The 19,689-nt window shown below is 40.2% G+C and overlaps 1 protein-coding gene and 1 long non-coding RNA gene across 2 annotated transcripts in view; one reads left to right on the plus strand and one right to left on the minus strand.

Annotated features, from left to right (window-relative positions):
• CNTNAP5 (contactin associated protein family member 5) overlaps window positions 1-19,689 on the plus strand; it is an 862,652-nt gene that overhangs the window by 589,265 nt on the left and 253,698 nt on the right. Inside the window, exon 12 of the mRNA XM_082397815.1 lies at window positions 7,352-7,471. Coding sequence (XP_082253941.1) covers window positions 7,352-7,471 — 120 coding nt within the window. The remainder of the gene's footprint in view (window positions 1-7,351; window positions 7,472-19,689) is intronic.
• Window positions 1-19,689, minus strand: part of LOC309631478 — a 571,739-nt gene that overhangs the window by 488,556 nt on the left and 63,494 nt on the right. The gene's annotated exons all lie outside the window — the stretch shown is intronic.

Genomic DNA, 19,689 nt, shown 5'->3' on the forward strand with positions numbered 1-19,689 from the left:
TATTGATTTGTGCTGCTTCCTTTATCATATACTAAATTTCCCTGTGCATCTGGATGTCTTGGATTTTCTGTTCTGGCCATTGTTCGCTTAATCCATGCATCCATTTATCCATCCATCCATCCACATTGGATATAGATCCAGTAAAGCTGGCCTCACCACCTCTTCTTTTTCAGTGTTTTCCTTGCTCAGTTGACTAGCTTGTTCGTTCTTCCAAATGGGCTTTATAATCAATTTGTGTAGCACAAACAAACAAAACAAGCAGACAAACCAAACACCTAATGGTCTCTTGGTTAACACTGTGTTAAATATATACATTAACTATGGGAGAAATGTTATCTTAAGAGAATGTTCAAGTTTATTTGTGTGTTTAGGTATGTGTTATAGTTTTCTTATTTTGCTGTTGAATGTTTCACATAAAATTTACGCTTGGGGATCTTCCTTCCTTTCTCCCTTCCTGCCTGCCTTCCTTCCTTCTTTCTTCCCTTCTTCTTTTGTTTCTTCTTCCTGTCTTCCTTCATTCTTTCTTTCTTCTTTCCCTTTGATATTGTAAAGGAAGGTCCACTCTCAATATTTTCTAACTAATTTTGCCTGTAGTAGAGGAAAGCTATTGATTTCCATATGTTAATCTTATAGCTTACAACTTTTGTTTTTAGTTATTTTACACTGATTATTTTAGTATTTTTAGATATGTAATCTGCTTATCCATGAAAAGAGTATAACTTCTTCCTTTCTAATTTGTATGCCTCCCGTTGTTTTTTCTCTTCTAATTTCAATGACTGAAACTCTAACACAATGTGAAATATTAGTAGAGATCATGAAGATGCTTGTTTTTGTTCTTTTCTGACCTGAGTGGGAAATTCTAGTGTTTTCACGTTAGTTATCTTTTAAATGAGTGGAGAGATCATATCATTTTTCTCCTTAGCCCTATTATGATGACTATATATAGATATAGTACATTTTCTAATATTGAACCACACCTGCATTTTTGGATTAAGCCCCCACTTGGTCATAATTTCCTTTCTAAATATGCTATCGGGTACTATTTGCCAATATTCTTGTAATTTTAAAATTTATATTCATAAGTGAGGCTGTAATTTTTCTTTTTGTGTGGTCTTTTTGTCAGGTTTGGGGATCACCTTTATACTTACTTCATATAACACATTTGGAAGATTTTTGGAGAAGGATAAGTAGCATTAAGGATTATCTGCTCTTTAAAGAATTATCTAAGGAAAAAGAATTGGATCCTGCTGTATTTTTTTCTTATGGAGTCTTTAAATACCTTTTCTCTTTCTTTTATAGGAATTGGTCTTTTAAAATTTTCTATCGGTATTGGTATTAAATTTGATGAGTTTAAGAGCCTGAATTACTTGAGATCAGAACCATGTCTCTTTTGTTTACTTTTCTCAGAGACTAGAGTTAACTGAAAAATCAGTAGTCTTACAATATGTGTGTATAGAGTACTTGTTATATAGTGTGTTAGGCATGCAGTAGAGAAAGAACAATTTAATCAATAAGTATCATGCTTGTACTTCCTGGAAGTGTTGATGAATTGAACATATGAATTTCCCTTCACTTCCTCCTATCACTTCACATAAACAATAGTAATTGATTTTTTTTAATGGTCCTGTCAGTCAGCAGCTGATCCACTTTGCCCCTTTCTACTTCCCAACCTTCAACTTTAATAACGAGGTGATCATAAGAGATGTAAAGTGCACCTGGCCAGGAGGTAGGGAAGCTAAAGGAGGAGATAGCCCGTCTGGAATGCCAGCTGGCTTGGCTGCCCCACATTTACAACTAAAGTCAGAAGATAAGCAGCCATGTGTGTCATCTGCAACAACATCTCATGCCCTGCATCGACCTCACAAGCGTAAAATGAATGTGTGTGGTGTCACTTCCACCTTCCAAATCTCATGTAACATATCCCTCTAAATCACAGACTCTAGCAAGACCAAGAGAGAAGTCCTACAGACATTAACATGAGGGTTTCCCACGGAGTTGTCCAGCCACTTAACCCTACAATAAAGCCCGTGGAGGGCAAACCACAAACGTTTGCTTAGTGCTGACACTTAGTGCTGCCCACTGTTAAATATGAGAGGACCACACAAGATTACCTGACATCCCAGAAAAGAGTCTAACATGCCAGATAAAACAGAGACCAAAATAAAACACAAAACAAGTAAGCCAATTAAGCGCGTGAGCACATAAACACACACACGTCCCTACCTTGGAGGAAATAATGTACACAGAAAGAAGAAAATTTTCTAAAAAACTATATTACAATTAATATTTTCAGAGATTTTAGAGATATATTTCATCAATGAATCAAGAATTGCATGCTGTTAAAAAGAGAGTATTCAGAGGTGGTGGGGGTGAGGGAAAGCCTCCAGGGGATTTAAACCTGGGAATAACCCAAGTGACCTACGATGGCTTAACTGTTAAACATGCCACCAGTGAAACAGCCAAAACCTGGGAATGACCCAAATGTCCTACGTTGGGTTAACTGCTAAACAAACTGTGGTATATCCATACCATGGGATGCCACTCAGCAATTAAACAGAAATAAGCTATTGGTGCATGAAACAACTCAAATGGATTTCGAGGGAATTATGCTGTGGGAAGAAGGTAGTTTCAAGAGGGAATGTCCAGCATGATGGTGGGGGGATGGCCAGAGGAGACAGCTATGTGCCAGGTTGGAAGCATACCAGTTCAGATTGCTGCAGGTCAGAAAGATCCAGAAGATGATTTTTCAAAGAAGTTGAAATCCATAGAATACCTGAAATGTCCAAATATTAAAAAAATAATAATAATTATTAGAGACATTTTCAAACATACACAAAAAGACAGAATAGTATAATTGTCCCCAATGTACCCTCCCCTGTTTCAGTATTTATCAATAGGCTACCATTTTTGTTTCCACTATGCCCCTCTTTGTTTTCAATGAAGTATTTTAAAAAACAGATTGTGGACATAATCATTTTACTACAAATCCCTAAGTATGTATCTCTGACAAAGATGAACGTTTTATCTTTTAGAACATAACCACACTACCATTATCATAGCCAACCAAAATTAAAAATATTTAAAGATACCAAATCTGATTTTAATTTTTCTGGTTCTCTTAATTTTGTCTTTGCTTTGTTGGAATCAGGATCTTGACAAGGTCCATACACAGTGTTTGATTGATATGTTTCCTGCATTTCTATCCCCCTTTTTGCCATTTATTTTTTGAAGAAACTGAGTCAGATGTTCCCAGAATCTGCATTTAACTGATTGTGTTTTTATAATGTTGAGCGTGTTTCTTTACCTCTTACTGTGAATTAGTGTTTAAATCTCAGGGCTTGATTAGATTCAACTTCAAATTTTTGCAAGAATGTATCTTAGGTGGTGCTGTGTATTTCTTATTACCTCACGTTGCAGGCATCTTGATAATCACTTTTGGGGATGTTGAGATTGATCGGTGAGTTTGGGTATTGTTAATTTAATCCATCCACTAAAAAAGGACCCCCATCAACTTTTCATCTAATGATTTAGCAATCCTTGATAATCATTTTCTAATTCTTTATTTCATTGGTCTTTATTTCATTCTGCTGAGGGCAGAATCATGAAATGATTGTTGTCTTAAGTCAGTTCTGGAGTGGTCTGTTACCTGGCAATGCATAACTGATAACGCAGGTACTAGAGATGAAACAAGATTACCAAATACTGGTAATTGTTGAAGCTAGTTGTGATATCAGGTTTATTTTATTACTGTCTGTGCTTTTTGCATGTATTTGATTTTTTTGTGATAAAAAGTTAAGAAGAAAATACTGAATTTAAATATCACTTGAAATAATTTGTAGTTCAATTCATTTATTTTAGTTTCCTTTCCATAATTATGAATTGCACCTTTTCTTCTAGTATATTTAATTTTGTTTTTTTGGTTATTTAAAATATTTATATTGCTTCAAAATTAAAAATATGGCATATTCAGAAAGGCCTAGCTTTTGTCCCTCTCCCCTCTTTCTCCCATTCTTTCTCTCCCCATAGGTATCCATTTAAATTAGTTTTCACCTGAATATTTTGGAAGGCATTTTAGAGAGTTGTTAGTGAATTTGTAGTTAAATTTGTGATACATACCTAGAAAATAAGGCAATTGAGAAGAAGAATAAGACAGTTATTAATTTCTAGAAAAATGAAATTGTGTTCAGGAAAGGAAACAACCACATTATCATATTTGCTATTCATGAATAGCATGCTTGCTGTTGTATTAGCATAAACAGTAATATTGATCTAACTAAAATTGTGATCCTACTCTATTGGCAGTATGTGGAAACCAAAAGTTCTTTGTATGTGGGGAGAGGTGATGAAAAAAGCTAAATTCTCATCTTTCCTATTGGTAAGTGAATAGATGACCTATAAATATGGAAAATCAAGAAGTAGCAGTATAGACATACAATTTAGAGATACAATAGTCAATACCAAAAGAACAAGCTAAGAAGTAAATGTCATCATCTCTGCACAGAAGGGAGGTAAGGCCTATTGGTTTTTCGTAACAAGTCTGGTGATTCATGAAAAAAAATTAAGTAAGCAAAAAATTGACAAAAAATAAGAAGCAACATAGCATGAAACAATTTAACATTAATAATAATAATAGCTTATATTTATCAAGCACTTCCTACGTGCCAAGTACTATGTTAAGTGCTGAACGTGGATTATCTCTGAATCCTTACTTCAGTTGTATGAGATAGACTCTTTTTTTATGCCTATAACCGCATGAGAGAATTAATGCTTTGAGAGTATATTAGCTATTTACTGCTGCATGATGAATTACAGCAAAAGTTATCCTCTGGAAACAACAGACGTTATTACTTCATAGTTTCTGTGGGTCCTTGAGCAACTTGGCTGGGTAGTTCTGGCCCAGTCTTATGGGGCTGCCTTCAAGGTGTCAGCCAGGGCTACCGTCACTTCAGTTAAAACTCTGGAGAGAAGCTTCCAGGCTCATGCTGTGGACCTCTTCAAAGGGTTACCTCAGGACCTAGCAGTCGGCTTCTCTGAAAGCAGGTGCTCCAGAAGAACCCGAGTTGGAATCCGTGTGTCTTTTTACAACCTGGTCTTGACAATGACATCACCTTCTGTCAGAAGCAGGTCAGTAAGTCTAGACCACACTCAAGGGGAGGGCGCGAATTCCAAGAGGTGCTGATGAGTTATCTTAGAGGTTGCCAGGTGTGTTATCAGATGTGTGACACACACCTTGGTGTGTTATCAGGTTTAGGCCAGTAGAAATAAGCTATATATGTTATGCTCAATATGCAGGGTGCCAACTGACCCTCCCATGGACCCACAGCTTCAGAAACAGTGTATGACCGCAAGGGAGAATTACATGAGTTCAAGGATCACCTTGAATTCACTCTAATTTATACAAAGTCAAAGCCTCTAAAGCTTTAGAACTTTATTTGTAATGAATTATTTGAAGCACCCCTCACACTTGATCATGTCAAACTACAGCTTCGTATTCCTGGGCTGGGACATTAGTCACAGGGGCATGGTAGTTAAGGTGAGGAGTTAGTGCTCTATCTTAAAAACTGTCAGGAGCCACTGAAGTGTTTTCAACACAGGAGGATGACATAATATTGGACGCGTACCTGCTGCTCTGAGCTACATTATTTTGTCTCAAGCATCAGACGACATTCTACTTTCTCATGTGTGAAGCTGCAGATCCTCCTTTCCACCCTACCAAATTCATTCATGTGGGTGTAATGAGATTTATCAATTTCTTTTACCTTCAGACTGTTCAGAGTATCCCATCTCAGGACAGCTGTGTCTGCCTCTGTCTGAGCACATAAAGACCTTTGTGGCTGTAACCAGGCTGCGAGCTTTCTAAGGCACAGACTCATTGCCACATCCTTGGTCCTTCGGTGGCTACCACACTGTTCACACATATGAGGAACTCAGTAAATGCTTGTTAAGTCAAAATGGACTAAACTTGATTGGGCACCTACTATAGGGCAGTTATTGTGCTGAGCTCTGGGTATATAGAAATAAGGCCGTGTCATTTTACTTTATAAATGAAAAGTCATGACTGTATATTCAGTTTTTCATTCACTAATCAAACATTTTCTTATTGAGGTATAGTTAATGTACAATGTTGTGTTAGTTTCAAGTGTACAACAAAGGGATTCAGATATACATATATATATATATATATATATATATATATATATATATATTATTTTTCAGATTTTTTCCCCTTATAGATTATTACAAAATATTGAGTATAGTTCCTTGTGCTCTACAGTAAGTCCTTGCTGGTTATCTATTTTATATTTAGGAGTGTGTACATGTCAGTCCCAGACTCCTAATTCATCCCTCCCCCTCCCCCTTTCCCCTTTGGTAACCATAAATTTGTTTTCTATGTCTGTGAGTCTGTTTCTGTTTTGCAAATAAGTTCATTTGTGCATTTTTTTAGGTTCCATATATAAGTGATATCATATGATATTTGTCTTTCTCTATCTGGCTTACTTCGCCTAGTATGATAATCTCTAGGTCCATCCATGGTGCTGCAAATGGCATTATTTCATTCTTTTTAATGGCTGAGTAATATTCCATTGTATATATATACAACATCTTCTTTATCCATTCCTCTGTTGATGGACATTTAGGTTGCTTCCATGACCTGGCTATTGTAAACAGCACTGCAGTGAACATTGGGGTGCATGTATCTTTTTGAATTAGAGTTTTCTCCAGATATATGCCCAGGAGTGGGATTGCTGGATCATATGGTAGCTCTATTTTTAGTTTTTTAAGGCACCTCCATACTACTGTTCACCTTAGTGACTGCACCAATTTACATTCCCACCAATCGTTTAATAAGAGGGTTCCTTTTTCTCCACTCCCTCTCCAGCATTTATTATTTTTGTACATTTTTAACTTGTGATCTCCCACTGTGAGTGTGGCATTCTGCTAGATGCTGGAACACAGCCTCAAACTACACACTGCCACCACTCTTAAAGATTCTGTAACTATTGCAGGAGACAGAACAGCATATGATGCCCTAGCTTCACAGCTGTGCAAGCGTAGGGGAAGGACAAACACATCAGCATAAGGAAGGGCTGTTTAAGAGGGAAGGGGAGACATTTTGGAGGATGTAACCTCGGAGTTGTTTAGAAGAATGAACATTAGGATGAATGGAGGATGCAAGCCATCAAACATTGGGGCACTAGTTTGTTAAGGCTTGGGGAGAAAGTTGAGGTTATAGGAGAAAGGAAAGAAATCACAATTGAAAGTAAATATAATAAGTAGGAGTTACTGATCCTCCAAAGGGATACGCAGAGCCAAGCCAAGTTTCTTCTCTGCTGCCTTTGTGTCTTTCCAGCCCTCTACGAGCAATCCTGCGAGGTGTACAGGCACCAAGGCAACACAGCTGGTTTCTTCTACATTGACTCAGATGGCAGTGGGACCCTGGGACCTTTCCAAGTGTACTGCAACATCACAGGTAAGGGTGCAGAATTCCTACTCACGCTTCATGTCACTATGTGATGCAAAGGGAAATCCACTGGAAGGGGACACTTGTATAAATAAAAATTTAGAGGACCAACTTCAGGGGGGAAATTATATTTAGGTAACTAATAGGAGTTAACAGCTAGGTTATTTTCATGAGAGAAGAAAACCTGTTAATGGTTTTGACAAGGTTCCACTGAACCAAGAATTAAATATCAAGCATTTTCTGCAGAGCTGAACAAGGTCATGTCTCTCTTAAAATTCAAAAACAGAAAGAGAAGGAAAATAACCCAACAGACAAAAAAACAAAAGTCAAAATCAATAGAAAGCCCTGATTCAGGAAGTGGGAAAGCTTGATTCAGGTCTGGCTCTGAGGACCGTGTGACTCCGAGGGTCACTCTGAGCTCCAATTCTGCATCAGTGAAATAGAAATAGTAGTTCCTGCCTCTTAGAGTTGTGAGGATGAAACAAAATCATCTGTATTGCTGTAACTAGCCAGGGTACTTATCCCGCAGATGCCTAACCAAAACACTGAGCTATTTCTATTTTCCTTGGCAATCTCATAATATCTTGCCACTTTTTTCTAAAGTGCCTACGGACGTATTAAGAGCCGATTATTACATGGGTTTAGAAGCAGCATGTGATCACTAATTTATTCTTAAAAAAATAATTCCACTCCCCAAACCTGATGTAATATTTATTTAAAAAAATAGCAATGCAAGCACTCCCTCTGTTTAGAATGTCAGTTGTCACATACACATTTTTTGTTTGTTTGTTTGTTTTGAGCACTGGCCTTTGGAGACACCAGCAGAATCATGTAATGAAGAAGAAAAGTAGGAGCCTATTAAGGCTCTTTGAGTCCTCAGGCCCCAGACTTCTCTGCAACAGGGCGACCACATCTGTGGAGGTCTGTCTATAGCCAGACACTGTCCTGGCCACACAGGATATGCAGAGAAATAAGGCATAGTCATCATCATTCATGAGGCAGTAAAATCAGGGAAAATAGCGTGCAGTATCACAGGTAGAAATGCAAGCAAGCCATTGCCAAAATGGTGATTGAGGACATTTAGCGGTAATTTGTCCATCTGAATACAAAAGGCCACAGGTTTTCTGCAGAAAATGCTAGTTACCTGGAATTGGATGCCATTTCATTTCATTTCCATCATACTTCATCTCTTCAAAATGTATGCTAGCTGCTTCTCAGTAGCCCTATAACATAATTAGAAATTGCGTTACTGTTTTCTTTTCACGGTTGTGCCAGCCTATAATGTTCAACAACCTGGTCAAGAAGTAGGCTTCTCAGTGGATCTTGGTTATTTTCAAAATTAATTAACATATGGATCTCTGGGGAATCATGCTAAAAATAGACTTTGCAGACCCAGAAATTCTAAATTCAGTAAATGCACTTCTGTTGAGCTTTCCAAATGATTCTGATGCAATTTGTCCCCGGTCCACAATTTACAAGAAAAGGAGGAAGTGTTTTGTTTGCAGAAGAAGGCAAAGGAGGTCAGTGCCTGCTGAGTGATGGGTGTGACAAATAATAATAGGATTTGTGGTAATGGCATCAATGACTCAGCTCCTACCATCTTTGGGAACAGAACTGAGAGTTTACAAATATCATCTCTTTTAATTTTTGGCAACAAAAGTCTGAGGTGGATATTTTTAACTCTATCTTACATAGAAGGAAAGAGCACATGACAATTTCATGACTTGCTCGAGATAATAAATCCTGGGACTAATAGTCAAAGACTCAGGAAGCAAACAAGACCTTCTGGTGCAGCAATAATCTATATCACTAAAACATTAATTGGATACTTTGTATTGCTTATGTTTTGCTTGAAGCCGTGCTTTTATTTTTGTTATAAAAATAATGCTAATTATGGAAACTTTAAGGAAAAGAAGGAAAGTGTGAAGAAATGTTAAAGTCACCTACAAACCACAATCCAGGGATTGCTATTGATATTTTATTGTTAGAATTTCCTTGGGACTTTTTGCTATGAATGCATATGTGTGTTTTTCTATGAATGTATATGTTTTTAAATGTCTATTTTTACACCATGCATTTAAGAAACAAGCATAGACATCCTATTTTCATTAAAATATATAGTTTGAAATTAAAATACATACATTAAATATAGCTTGACAAATTTAACTCTCCAAAATAATGTAAGTACAATGACACTGATTCATAGGTCTCATTTACATGAAATGCTCTGCCTCTCTTTGGAAAGACTTCTCTCGGGATTTATGTTTGATACTTTGTCCAGGAATGGCTAAAGATGAATGTTTACATATATTAAATGTTGCCGTTTTGCTGATGTGATGCGGAAGGCATCAGGACCTCTGAGTTATGTCCCAAAATTGATAGGGTGCGTTGTGCACAATTGGGGATTTCTTTGACATATGCTTTTCTGGTCACATGCAATTGCAAAATATATAGGTGTTTGGTTTTGTTTTTGTTTTCCTAAAATACCTGTAAAAATAAAAGCAAACTTCTGTGTAGACGAATTATATCCATATTTAACTGACAAACATTTTTAATGCCTAAATATAACGATAATGAAATACGTAATTTTTTATTTGTCAATGTTAACTGTTCTTAAATGTGAGTGACTTACGACACTAGGAAAAGTGTGACAAAGTGGTCCAGGGAAGAGAGGAAGGGGGAGGGAGAGGAGGAGGGAGGGAGGGGAAGGGGGAACGGAAAGAGGGAGGAAATGGCCAGGAAAGACTTGCTGTGCGTTTAACACTCCGGTTTCTAAGAGCACAAAGCTGCTGGTCTCTGCACTTTTCAGAGGCATTCCTGGGGCATAACACAGAGAGTGTAAAAGCAAGCTGGGACGCAGGGAACCTGGGCTCTCTCTCTTTCTACTCTTTGTGCCAGTTGGCTGGGTGCTCCCAGAATGGCTGTGCATCTCGAAAATAAGGATCTGGAGCTAAGTGGTCCCTCAGGCCTCCCTCATTTAGAACTCCCTGAGAGATCATTTGAGGTGCCAAAGAAAAGGAGAAGTTTCCCCTAAGTCTGCAGATACTCGCAAATGGATGTCATGAGGGTAAAGGGCGGGTTTTAGTTGTGGAAAAGTGTAAATCTGAATCCCAGCTGCCTCGCATCTCTCTTTACAGAGTACCCTGGGGGTAGCTCCCCATCTCTGTAGGTGAGGTGGCACCTTGCCCCTCCCTCCCAGGAGATTTAAGTCTCTGCATCTTACCTACCACTGGGTGATCCTGGGGAGATGAGGTCCACGAGTGCTCAAGGAGCAACTGCCCTCTTTGGTGTAAGGCAGTGTGATCTCTGCATGGGGACAGTAGGACAAATGATAGGAGTAACTTAGGGGGTGATTAGGCTTATCTGTAAAGTGGACTGAATCTAGGCTTCTACAGATTTCGACAGGGTACCATAACCCAGGCTGCATTCTGACACTAGGGGGTAGGAGAGAAGGATGAGAAAGATAAAGAGTTAAGTTTCTTCAGGAATACACACTTGGCCTACTTTTAAAGTATCTCTAAATGATGTACAATTCATTTCAGCTCAATGTAAATTTGCACATTTCAGGCACTGCACAAACTGCAAAGGATACACAATCGTGTCTGTCTTAATCTCTTTGGGCTGGTCTAGCAACATTCCGCAAATTGAGTGGCTTCCAGCACCCCAGGAGTATATTGTCTCACAGTTCTCGAGGGTAGAAGACCAAAATCAAGGTGCCAGCAGGGCCACAACCCCTCTGAAACCTGTAGGGGAGTCTCCTTCCTGGCCTCTCCCTAGGATCTGTCAGTTTGCTTGACCCGTGGGTGTTCCTGGGCTCCTAGAAGCAGCCCCTCAATCGCTGCATCCCTGGGACTGTCTCCCTGCTTCTGTGTGATTACATCATAGTGACATTTTCCCCACACATGTCCGTGTGTCTGTTTCCTCTTTCCTTATAAGGACACCAGTCATGTCGGCTTAGGGTCCAACCTAATGGAGTATGACGTTATCTTAATTGGATTACATGTGTGAAGAATCTGTTTCCCATTAAGGCCTTGCACATTCATAGGTACAGAGTGTTAGGTCTTTAAGCGATCATTTTGGGGGACACGATTCAACACATAAGAGTATTATTTCAGTCTCCTCCACAGGCTAATCATGGAAAAGACACAGCAACAATTAAAATGTCTTGACAAGGATAGCACATGTGTAGTGTGTGTTGAGAGCCCACAAGAGGGGCACCTAACCCAGCCTCTCGTGGAAGAGCTATCAGGCAGGCAGGAACGTCTCTAAGAGCTGGATGGAGGGTAGGAACTGGCCAGAAGAAGACGCAAAGGAAAGCACTTTCAGAAAGAGCAAATGAATGTCAGGAACAAGGTTCCAGGGTCCCTTGATCCTGCACATTTGTGGGGACCGCCTAACTCACCAGGATGAGTTGCTAGTTTAGAACACTGAAAAATGCATGTACCTGAATGACTAGAAAATAAAAGGATCACAGTGACTTGATTAGGGACAAGCAAAAGTTTCTCAAGATCCATAATCTGAACTATAGTTTCCCAGCAAGGAAATTGGCTATCTTAATTCCAGGGAACAGAAGAATTTTTTTTTCAATTTAATTTAATTTTTACTTTATATTGGAGTGCAATTGATTTACAATGGTGTGTTAATTTCAGGTGTACAACAAAGTGATAAATATACATATATCCATTCTTTTTCAGATTCTTTTCCCATACAGGTTATTACAGAATGAGTAGAGTTCCCTTTGCTATACAGTAGGACCTTGTTGGTTATCTATTTTATATATAGTAGTGTGTATACATTAATCCCAAACTCCAGTTTTTATCATAGATCATTCTTGAGCATGCCAGACTATTTAGCTGACCCTGAAGGAAAGATGAGCAACTTTCTGAGTACCAACAACAAGCCACCATCCTCAGGTTATACATGGTCTTTAGCACTGTTCCCCTCTCTGAAGGACTGGATCTGGCTTACATTAGGGACAGTTTACAAAGGGATGAATGCACAAGAAGCAATTATGGGAATATACTGTACTATAGAGCTAGTAACAAAGGAGATGTTCCCACCATCAGGCCCATGGAAGTGAGGGGAGGGCATTTCGCCAGAGCAAGGAGGAGGGCAGGATGTGAAGAATCTGTGCCTTGAGACAGCTGTGACGTGTTTGGGAACAGCCATCAAGGAGCTTGGGGAGTATCCTCAGTCTCTCCTCACCCCTTCCAGTCTCCTTCCTAGGTTTCCATCGAGCAAATTCTGCTAGAATTCAGAAGGCAAGAGCACTTATTAGTGTAGTGCCTTTCGTCAGCCTTCCTGGGCACAGAGAAGGCTGCAGAAAGATGGAAAGTACATCTAGTGGGGCAAATGGAAAATATATTGTTTATAAAGAACCGTCCAAAGAAGCCTGGGGGAAAAAATGATTTGAATTCCTCAAGGATCAAGGATGGTGGTGAGCTGGGCATGGTGAGTGAAATCCACAAACCATGCAAATATATGAAGCATGGATTTGTCCATTAGGTTCCCACCTGAAGCAGAAAGGACCTCCCTTTGCAGGTTCAGTCGAAGCGAGGTTAAGATGGATGCAAAAAAATACGTGAAGGAGAGACTTTGAGAGCTAGCTTACTCTAAAAGTTGATAAGCCACTCAAGTGATGAATAATTAAGGGGCAAGTGGACAACTAAGGGAAACTGTGACATATACCAGAATGTAATGTTTTGTTCAAAGGGACTTCTGGGTCCCATGCCACTATCTGGTGGTAAAAGTCCCCTGAGCCTGAATGTGGACAGTTTCAGCCAATGATGTAAAGTTTGTGATCATCCTTGGCTATGCCGGTCTAGTTGGGCAAGTAGGGAGGGACGCATTTGAGACAACAGGAAATCTAGTAGGACTCAGAATTGTATTGCTGGATGAAAATGAATGTAAGGTAGACTCACAGGATAGGTTAGATGCCATCTGGAAGTGAGGAAGTGCTGGGCACTGGGATCAACGCAAAGGGAAAGACAGAAGTGGAGAAAGAGTAGGGTACAGGAAGTAGCTGGAATTAGCGAACATCTGAGGTACCTGTACAGGAAGTGTGTGTTGATGATACACGAGAATGTGGTGAGTATATCATCCACTTGGCTGAGTCATGGTGTCCAGATATTTGGTCAGACATTATCATTAATGCTTCTGTGAAGGGTTTTTTTTAGATGAGATGAACACTTAAATCAGTGGACTTTGAATAAAGCAGAATACCCTCCAAAATGTAGGTGGGCCTTGTTCAATCAGTTGAAGGTCTTAACAGAACAAAAACTGACCTCCCTCAAGCAAGAAGAAAGTCAGCCAGCAGACTGTCTTCTGTCTTTGGGATTGAACGGCAGCTGTTTGCTAGGTCTCCAGCCTCCTGGTCTACCCTGCAGATTTTGGACTTACCAAGCCTCTACAGTCTTGTGAGCCAATTTTGCACTGGAAAAAATATATATATGGTTTTTATATCCTGTTGGTTCTGTTTCTCTGGAGGACCTTGACTCACCCACTTGGTACCTACAGGTTGGGTGTGCTCTCCTCTCATTTTCTGAATATTTCTACCATGACACTGATCACACTGCATTATAACCACTGATGTTTACTTCTGTGTTCCATGGGACTGTGAGGTCCTGGATGGAAAATGAGAGACAGAGTGTCAGGAATTCCTGGATCTACTTTTACACATACTCTAATGAGTCCAGTGTAAATGGACTGCTAAGAAATCACAGCCAAACTGAAGATTAATTTCTGCCTTACTCTATTTTTTCTTTCCACTTCCCATAATTTATCTTAGACTAAGGCCCTGACCCATTACATCAATGACAGTTTGGAACCATGGATATTGCCTTAATGTCTATTCTTAACTGGGCTTGAGTCATTCCTACTATTTGCAACCTCTTCTGCAAGTCCAAGAGTGAAAAGTGTCCTGCTCCTCCTCATTGCCCCCAAGACCTTTCACTGCTCTCCAGCCTCCACAAACCCTTTCTTTTCTCCAAACATAAGAATGGCTAGTGGGAGGAACACATGTTTTGGAGTCATATTGGAGTTCCTATTTTAGTGCTGGCACATTCTAGTCATGTGACGTTGGACAAGTCATTTAACATTTCTGGATCTTGGTTTCCTTATCAGGAAGATGGAGAATAAAACTGTCTTCCTTTCGAGATTAATCTGAGGAATAAATATACCTGCAAATTTCCTAGCCCCCAAATGTAGATGATCAGGAAACAGAGTAGCCAAATATCATGATGTAATATTAACCATGACCTCTTTCACTCTCACTGCTGTTCTAGTGGTATAGATAACATCTATAAGGCCATCCGAGTTGCAAAAGATAGCTATTTCCTCTTGCCAGAAATAATGTCTTTATTCCTTCTGCATTGCCATGAGATTTCAGAGACTGGAGGGATTTCTAGGAGCCTGGAGGGAGCATTTCTGAGGGGAAGCTTTCCCGTATCAATAAAGCAGAATTAGAAGGGTGAGGCACTCTGACAAGATTTTCCCTAGAACTTGACATTTCAACTCATTCAACTGTTTGCATTTTGCCATTTTGAATGTTAACAGGACACCTTGTCAACATGTTAAAAGATGTTTCCCAGCCACACACTGTTCTTCCTCTGTGCAGTATGATTGCATATTGAGATGCAAAATTGTCTAGAACCACTAACAAAAACACATTTATTTCCCGTCTTGATGGATACAATGCCGTTTTCGTGTATCTAGACCTGTACAGCGATCATCAGGCATTGCAAGAAGTTTGCAAGGAAGGTTTAGTCAAATCTTGAAAGCAAAACTTGCTTTCCTTCTCAAAGAGCTCCTAATCCATTTGCAAACCACCTTGCAAGTTTCCATATCTTAACACTCTTGCTATTATGATGCTCTGTTTCTCACTCCTTTGGCAGCAGGCTCTGGTTTCATTAAAACCCATCAAAGCATGCATAATGGAGTAGGCAGAGAAGCTGCAATTAAAGTGTCTCCAGTATTCCTGTACATAAGTGTGCAGTGGGGTTGCAGGTAATAGATGATCATCCAAGTCACTGACAGAAAGAAAGGAATGTGTCCATTCAGTTTGGTCTAACAGTCGTTGGCCCTGCTTCCCAAAGTTAGAACAACATCACTGAGTTTACAGTTTCATGTATGGCCTGCACAAGGGTATGTGAGTGTACAGGAAACAAGAGTTACCCATGACATAGGACGGGACCACTTACTTATGGCACATTTATTTCTCCCCGAACTTCTTAGCGCGTTGTTAATTTTCTGCAGCTTTATTTTACACCAAAGAGAAGTAGAATTCAAGTGTTGGTGCCATGTGCATTTGTAATCAAGTTTTGTCTTGGTATCGCCTATTGGCTAATTTCTACCCCCGAACACTCCACTGCTAACACACACACACACATACACACACACACACACACACACACCCCAAAAAGGAAGTATTAGCTTCCATTGCCCTGCCAAATTCTTCTACAAGGACAAGCTGGGCTCAAGTTCTCAAGTTTGTTTTCTTAATCATGTTTTGGATAACCATCATTGCAGAAGTACTGTTGCCAAAAAATTGTGACTTGATTACAGACTGTGTAAAACTGTGCCGAATATCTACTGGGCACAGGACTAGTTCAAGATGCATCACTGTGAAGTGGCTGGAATATTGTTCCCTTTTTACAAATGTGCTAATGAGGCTAGTAATTATACGAAGAGGATTCCAATTAGAGCCATCAGATCTAAATTTTTTGCTCTGTGTGGTATGCAGTACTTCTTATCAAAGGGGTCTAAAGCATGGGAGGCAACCTTCTTCTATTTGAATCATTATGCATTGGTTGTCTGCTCTGGCCAGGCACTGACAAGGCACTGAGGATATAGAAATGGTTAAGATACGGTCCCCCAAGTCCACAGAATTTATCATCTCATGTCCTTGTGGTAAGAAAACACTCGGATCTTTCCCACTCTGATTCATAATTCACACAACAGCAAGAGTGATGATTTAAAAACAGATCTGACCATGCCTCCTGATTCCCTTCCCCTTCTACCTGTGCAAATTCCAAGCTCCTTACTCATGGCTTACAATTTTTGAAGGACATGGTTGTATAATGTGTTCATATGCATTAATTAAAAGTCTTAGGACAATGTCTGGTACTTATTACATCCTCCAAATTATGATCGTTATTATCTATTATAATTATTTAGGGGCCACAAACAAGGCCCCTGGTCTTTGTATTTCAGTCTCTCCCTCTGTATGTGACGGGTGATGACAATAGCTTTTTATGATTGGTATCTAGTCAAGTTAAATGAGTTAACATTCAAACAGCGTTGGAGAGTGACTGACACAGAGCAGGTGGTGGAGAAAATGTAGGTTTTTCTCCTTCTCTTCTTCCCCCTTCCCTTGGAAACATGTCGCTTCTCTGTGGGCAGCAGGTTCAGATCGATCCGGGCAGGAGACCATAGGCTGTGTCCCCGGTAGCCCATCGTTTCTCGGTTGAGACTCGCTCATGGGTGACATACGCACGGTGGCACGCTAGCAGTTTAACCAGTTGGAATAATCCTTGTGTTGTTGCTTTCTGTAAATCAAGTGTTTTCCAGAGGACTCTTTGGGGCTGAAGAATGGTCATTCACCAGCTTAGAAGAGGGAAGCTTTTTTTAAATGTCTGTCTCCCTGTTTAATACATCATGCTGTCAGCCAAGGCGTGGTGACCACATAGAGCTTCCAGAAGCCTGGTCTCTTAGGTGAAGCCAGGGAGTGGATCTGCTTGTGTGGCAGGCCCAAGCTTTAAAGGTGTCTCTCTGGATTGGTGGCAGACGGCATAATCTCCCGCTAAATTGGGCCATTAAAGAAAACTACTAAGTCATAAAGCTGTAGCATTACCCTGAAAGTAAAGCACTGTCACCTTTGAATTGCCATGAGTTTTCACAGGCACTTAGAGAAATGCCTTTCACACCAGTTTAGCGTGGCCGGTTGGCTCCAACCACAGGGGGTAAGGACAGGGGTCTCAGCACAGGGGTGGGGAGAATGATTGCAACGTGATTTCCATTGACTTATTTGCTCATTCATAAATTCATCCCCCCCCCTTTACTAACTTATTTCTTGAATTCCTTTATTAAACTCTCATTTATTTACTCATTCTTTAATTCTCTCATTTATTCATTTCCACAATGATTTGTTCATGAGTTCAGTCACATTATTCATTCATTCATTCAGCCAGTCAGTTATTCAGCTGGCCATCCAGGATAAGCCATTCAAATAAATTTTTCAGTACTGATGGAGATAAGCCCTAAGGTTTCAGAATGGATGCTTGTCTTGTCCTCAAGGAGCTCACAGTTCAGAAAGGGAATCAGACTTTGTAAACAGATATTTTCTGCCTGGTGTGGAAGATGGAATAGAAGCCAAAAGATGGTGCAGAAAGAGTACAAAGGACACGGTGGTTAAATCAAGGGATACGAGGCGACTGGGGCCAGTGCGCAGAGAAGATGTGCTTGAAGAGATGCCCTCTGAGCTGAATCTTGTCCTAGAAACAGCTAACATTTAATTGAGCATCTATTTGTTGGAGGTGCCATGCTAGGCATTTTACATCCATGAGGTCGTTCAGGTTTTCTAGCAATCATGTGAGGAAGGTACCATTCTTTCCATTTTATAGGGAAGGGCACTGAAATCTTGAGAGGCTAAATAGCTTTTCCAAGTTCTTGCAAGGAGCGAATAGTGAAGCCAGAAGTTGGGTCTACATCTGTGATTCCTGTGCCTGGGTTCCTAGCCCAGGTGACACAGATGCTCTAAGGCAAAAAAAAAACAGACCCATGTGTCCACCCTTCCTCTGGCCTGTGCTGCCCCCATCCGTCGGTCAGTGCCGCAGTGGAAAGCTCTTCAAGGAAGTGACCCTGAAGGAAGGAGGTCTGTATCATACGTTCCTGGATCATCACTTTACTCATGTATCGATTGGGGTAATCGTATCCACCTTCCATGATTTTCTGAGCATTCGATGAGAATTATATAACACAAAAGTTCTTAAATTTTATTTCTCTGCAGAATGAACTGAGACGAATGTTTAAAATGCCTTTTCTGAGGCCTATTCCCAGCAATGTTTATTCAGTAGGTTTAGGACAGCGATCAAAAGTAACATTTTTAGCAAGCACCTGAAGATTCTGGACCTTGGGAAGTATCTATATAAGGTCATTAGCACAGTGTGTAGCATTTAATGTCTCCTTCCGTATTCGTCTTCCCACTTCTAAAGTGGTGGGGAGACTGGTCGGTGACTAAAAGAGCTGTTCTTCTTAAGACCTGAACACAAGGCTTATCCTGACCCTTTCTTGATGGACTTTTCACAGCACATTTTTATTGCAGATACCTGGTGAGCCCTTCCTCTTGGTGTGTGGGGATCAGGACACAGTCCAAACAACCAGTATATATTGAGGATCCCCTGTGTTCTGTGCGGTATAAGCCACTATAAACCACTGACCCTTGTGCCCTAGGACCTCATACTTAACTTCCAGCTCTTTAAGCCCTTCCATCTAGGCCATCCTATTCCATATTTAATTCATCCAGTTATCCTGTAGATACTCAACAACCATGGGATCCTGGGCATGTTCACTTCTGCGAGACTCAGTTTATTCATCTGCATAATGGGGACGATCAGTCACTCTTACCTCAGTGGGTTGATGTGCAGATTAAATAAAATTAAATGAGCAACATACCTCGTATGCTCAGTATGATATCTGGCATTCTCTAAGAGCTCCGGAAATAGAAATCACGATCATCCAGCTCCATCATCATAGGAAGATCTACATGCTGAAGGAATACAGAGGCAGGAATGATCAAGTAAGGTCTAAGAGCTCCGGAAATAGAAATCACGATCATCCAGCTCCATCATCATAGGAAGATCTACATGCTGAAGGAATACAGAGGCAGGAATGATCAAGTAAGGCTTTGCTGGAGACATAGGGCTTAGGTATGAAGTTGAAAGATAGGTGTCCCAGGCTAGGCAGAGACGAGACAAGAGGAAAAATCAATCTTGATGAGCTCAGCGGTGGTATGGGTGTGGCGATGCAGTGAGCTTGTAACCAAGGGCTCTTTGCCTCGTTTGAGGGCTCCTGGCTCACCTGTGTGTTCTAATACAAGATTACCATTGGGCAAGCACTTTTCTTGATCAGAAGAATGAAATAACAAGCGGGAGTCAAATGTGTCTCCCAGAAAGCTTGCTTGTTCTCGCTCACTTTTTCTCTGAGCCCAGGATTCTGGCGAGAAATGATGA

This window comes from Balaenoptera borealis (assembly GCF_965194805.1).
Source record: "Balaenoptera borealis genome assembly, chromosome: 6".
NCBI lineage: Eukaryota > Metazoa > Chordata > Mammalia > Artiodactyla > Balaenopteridae > Balaenoptera > Balaenoptera borealis.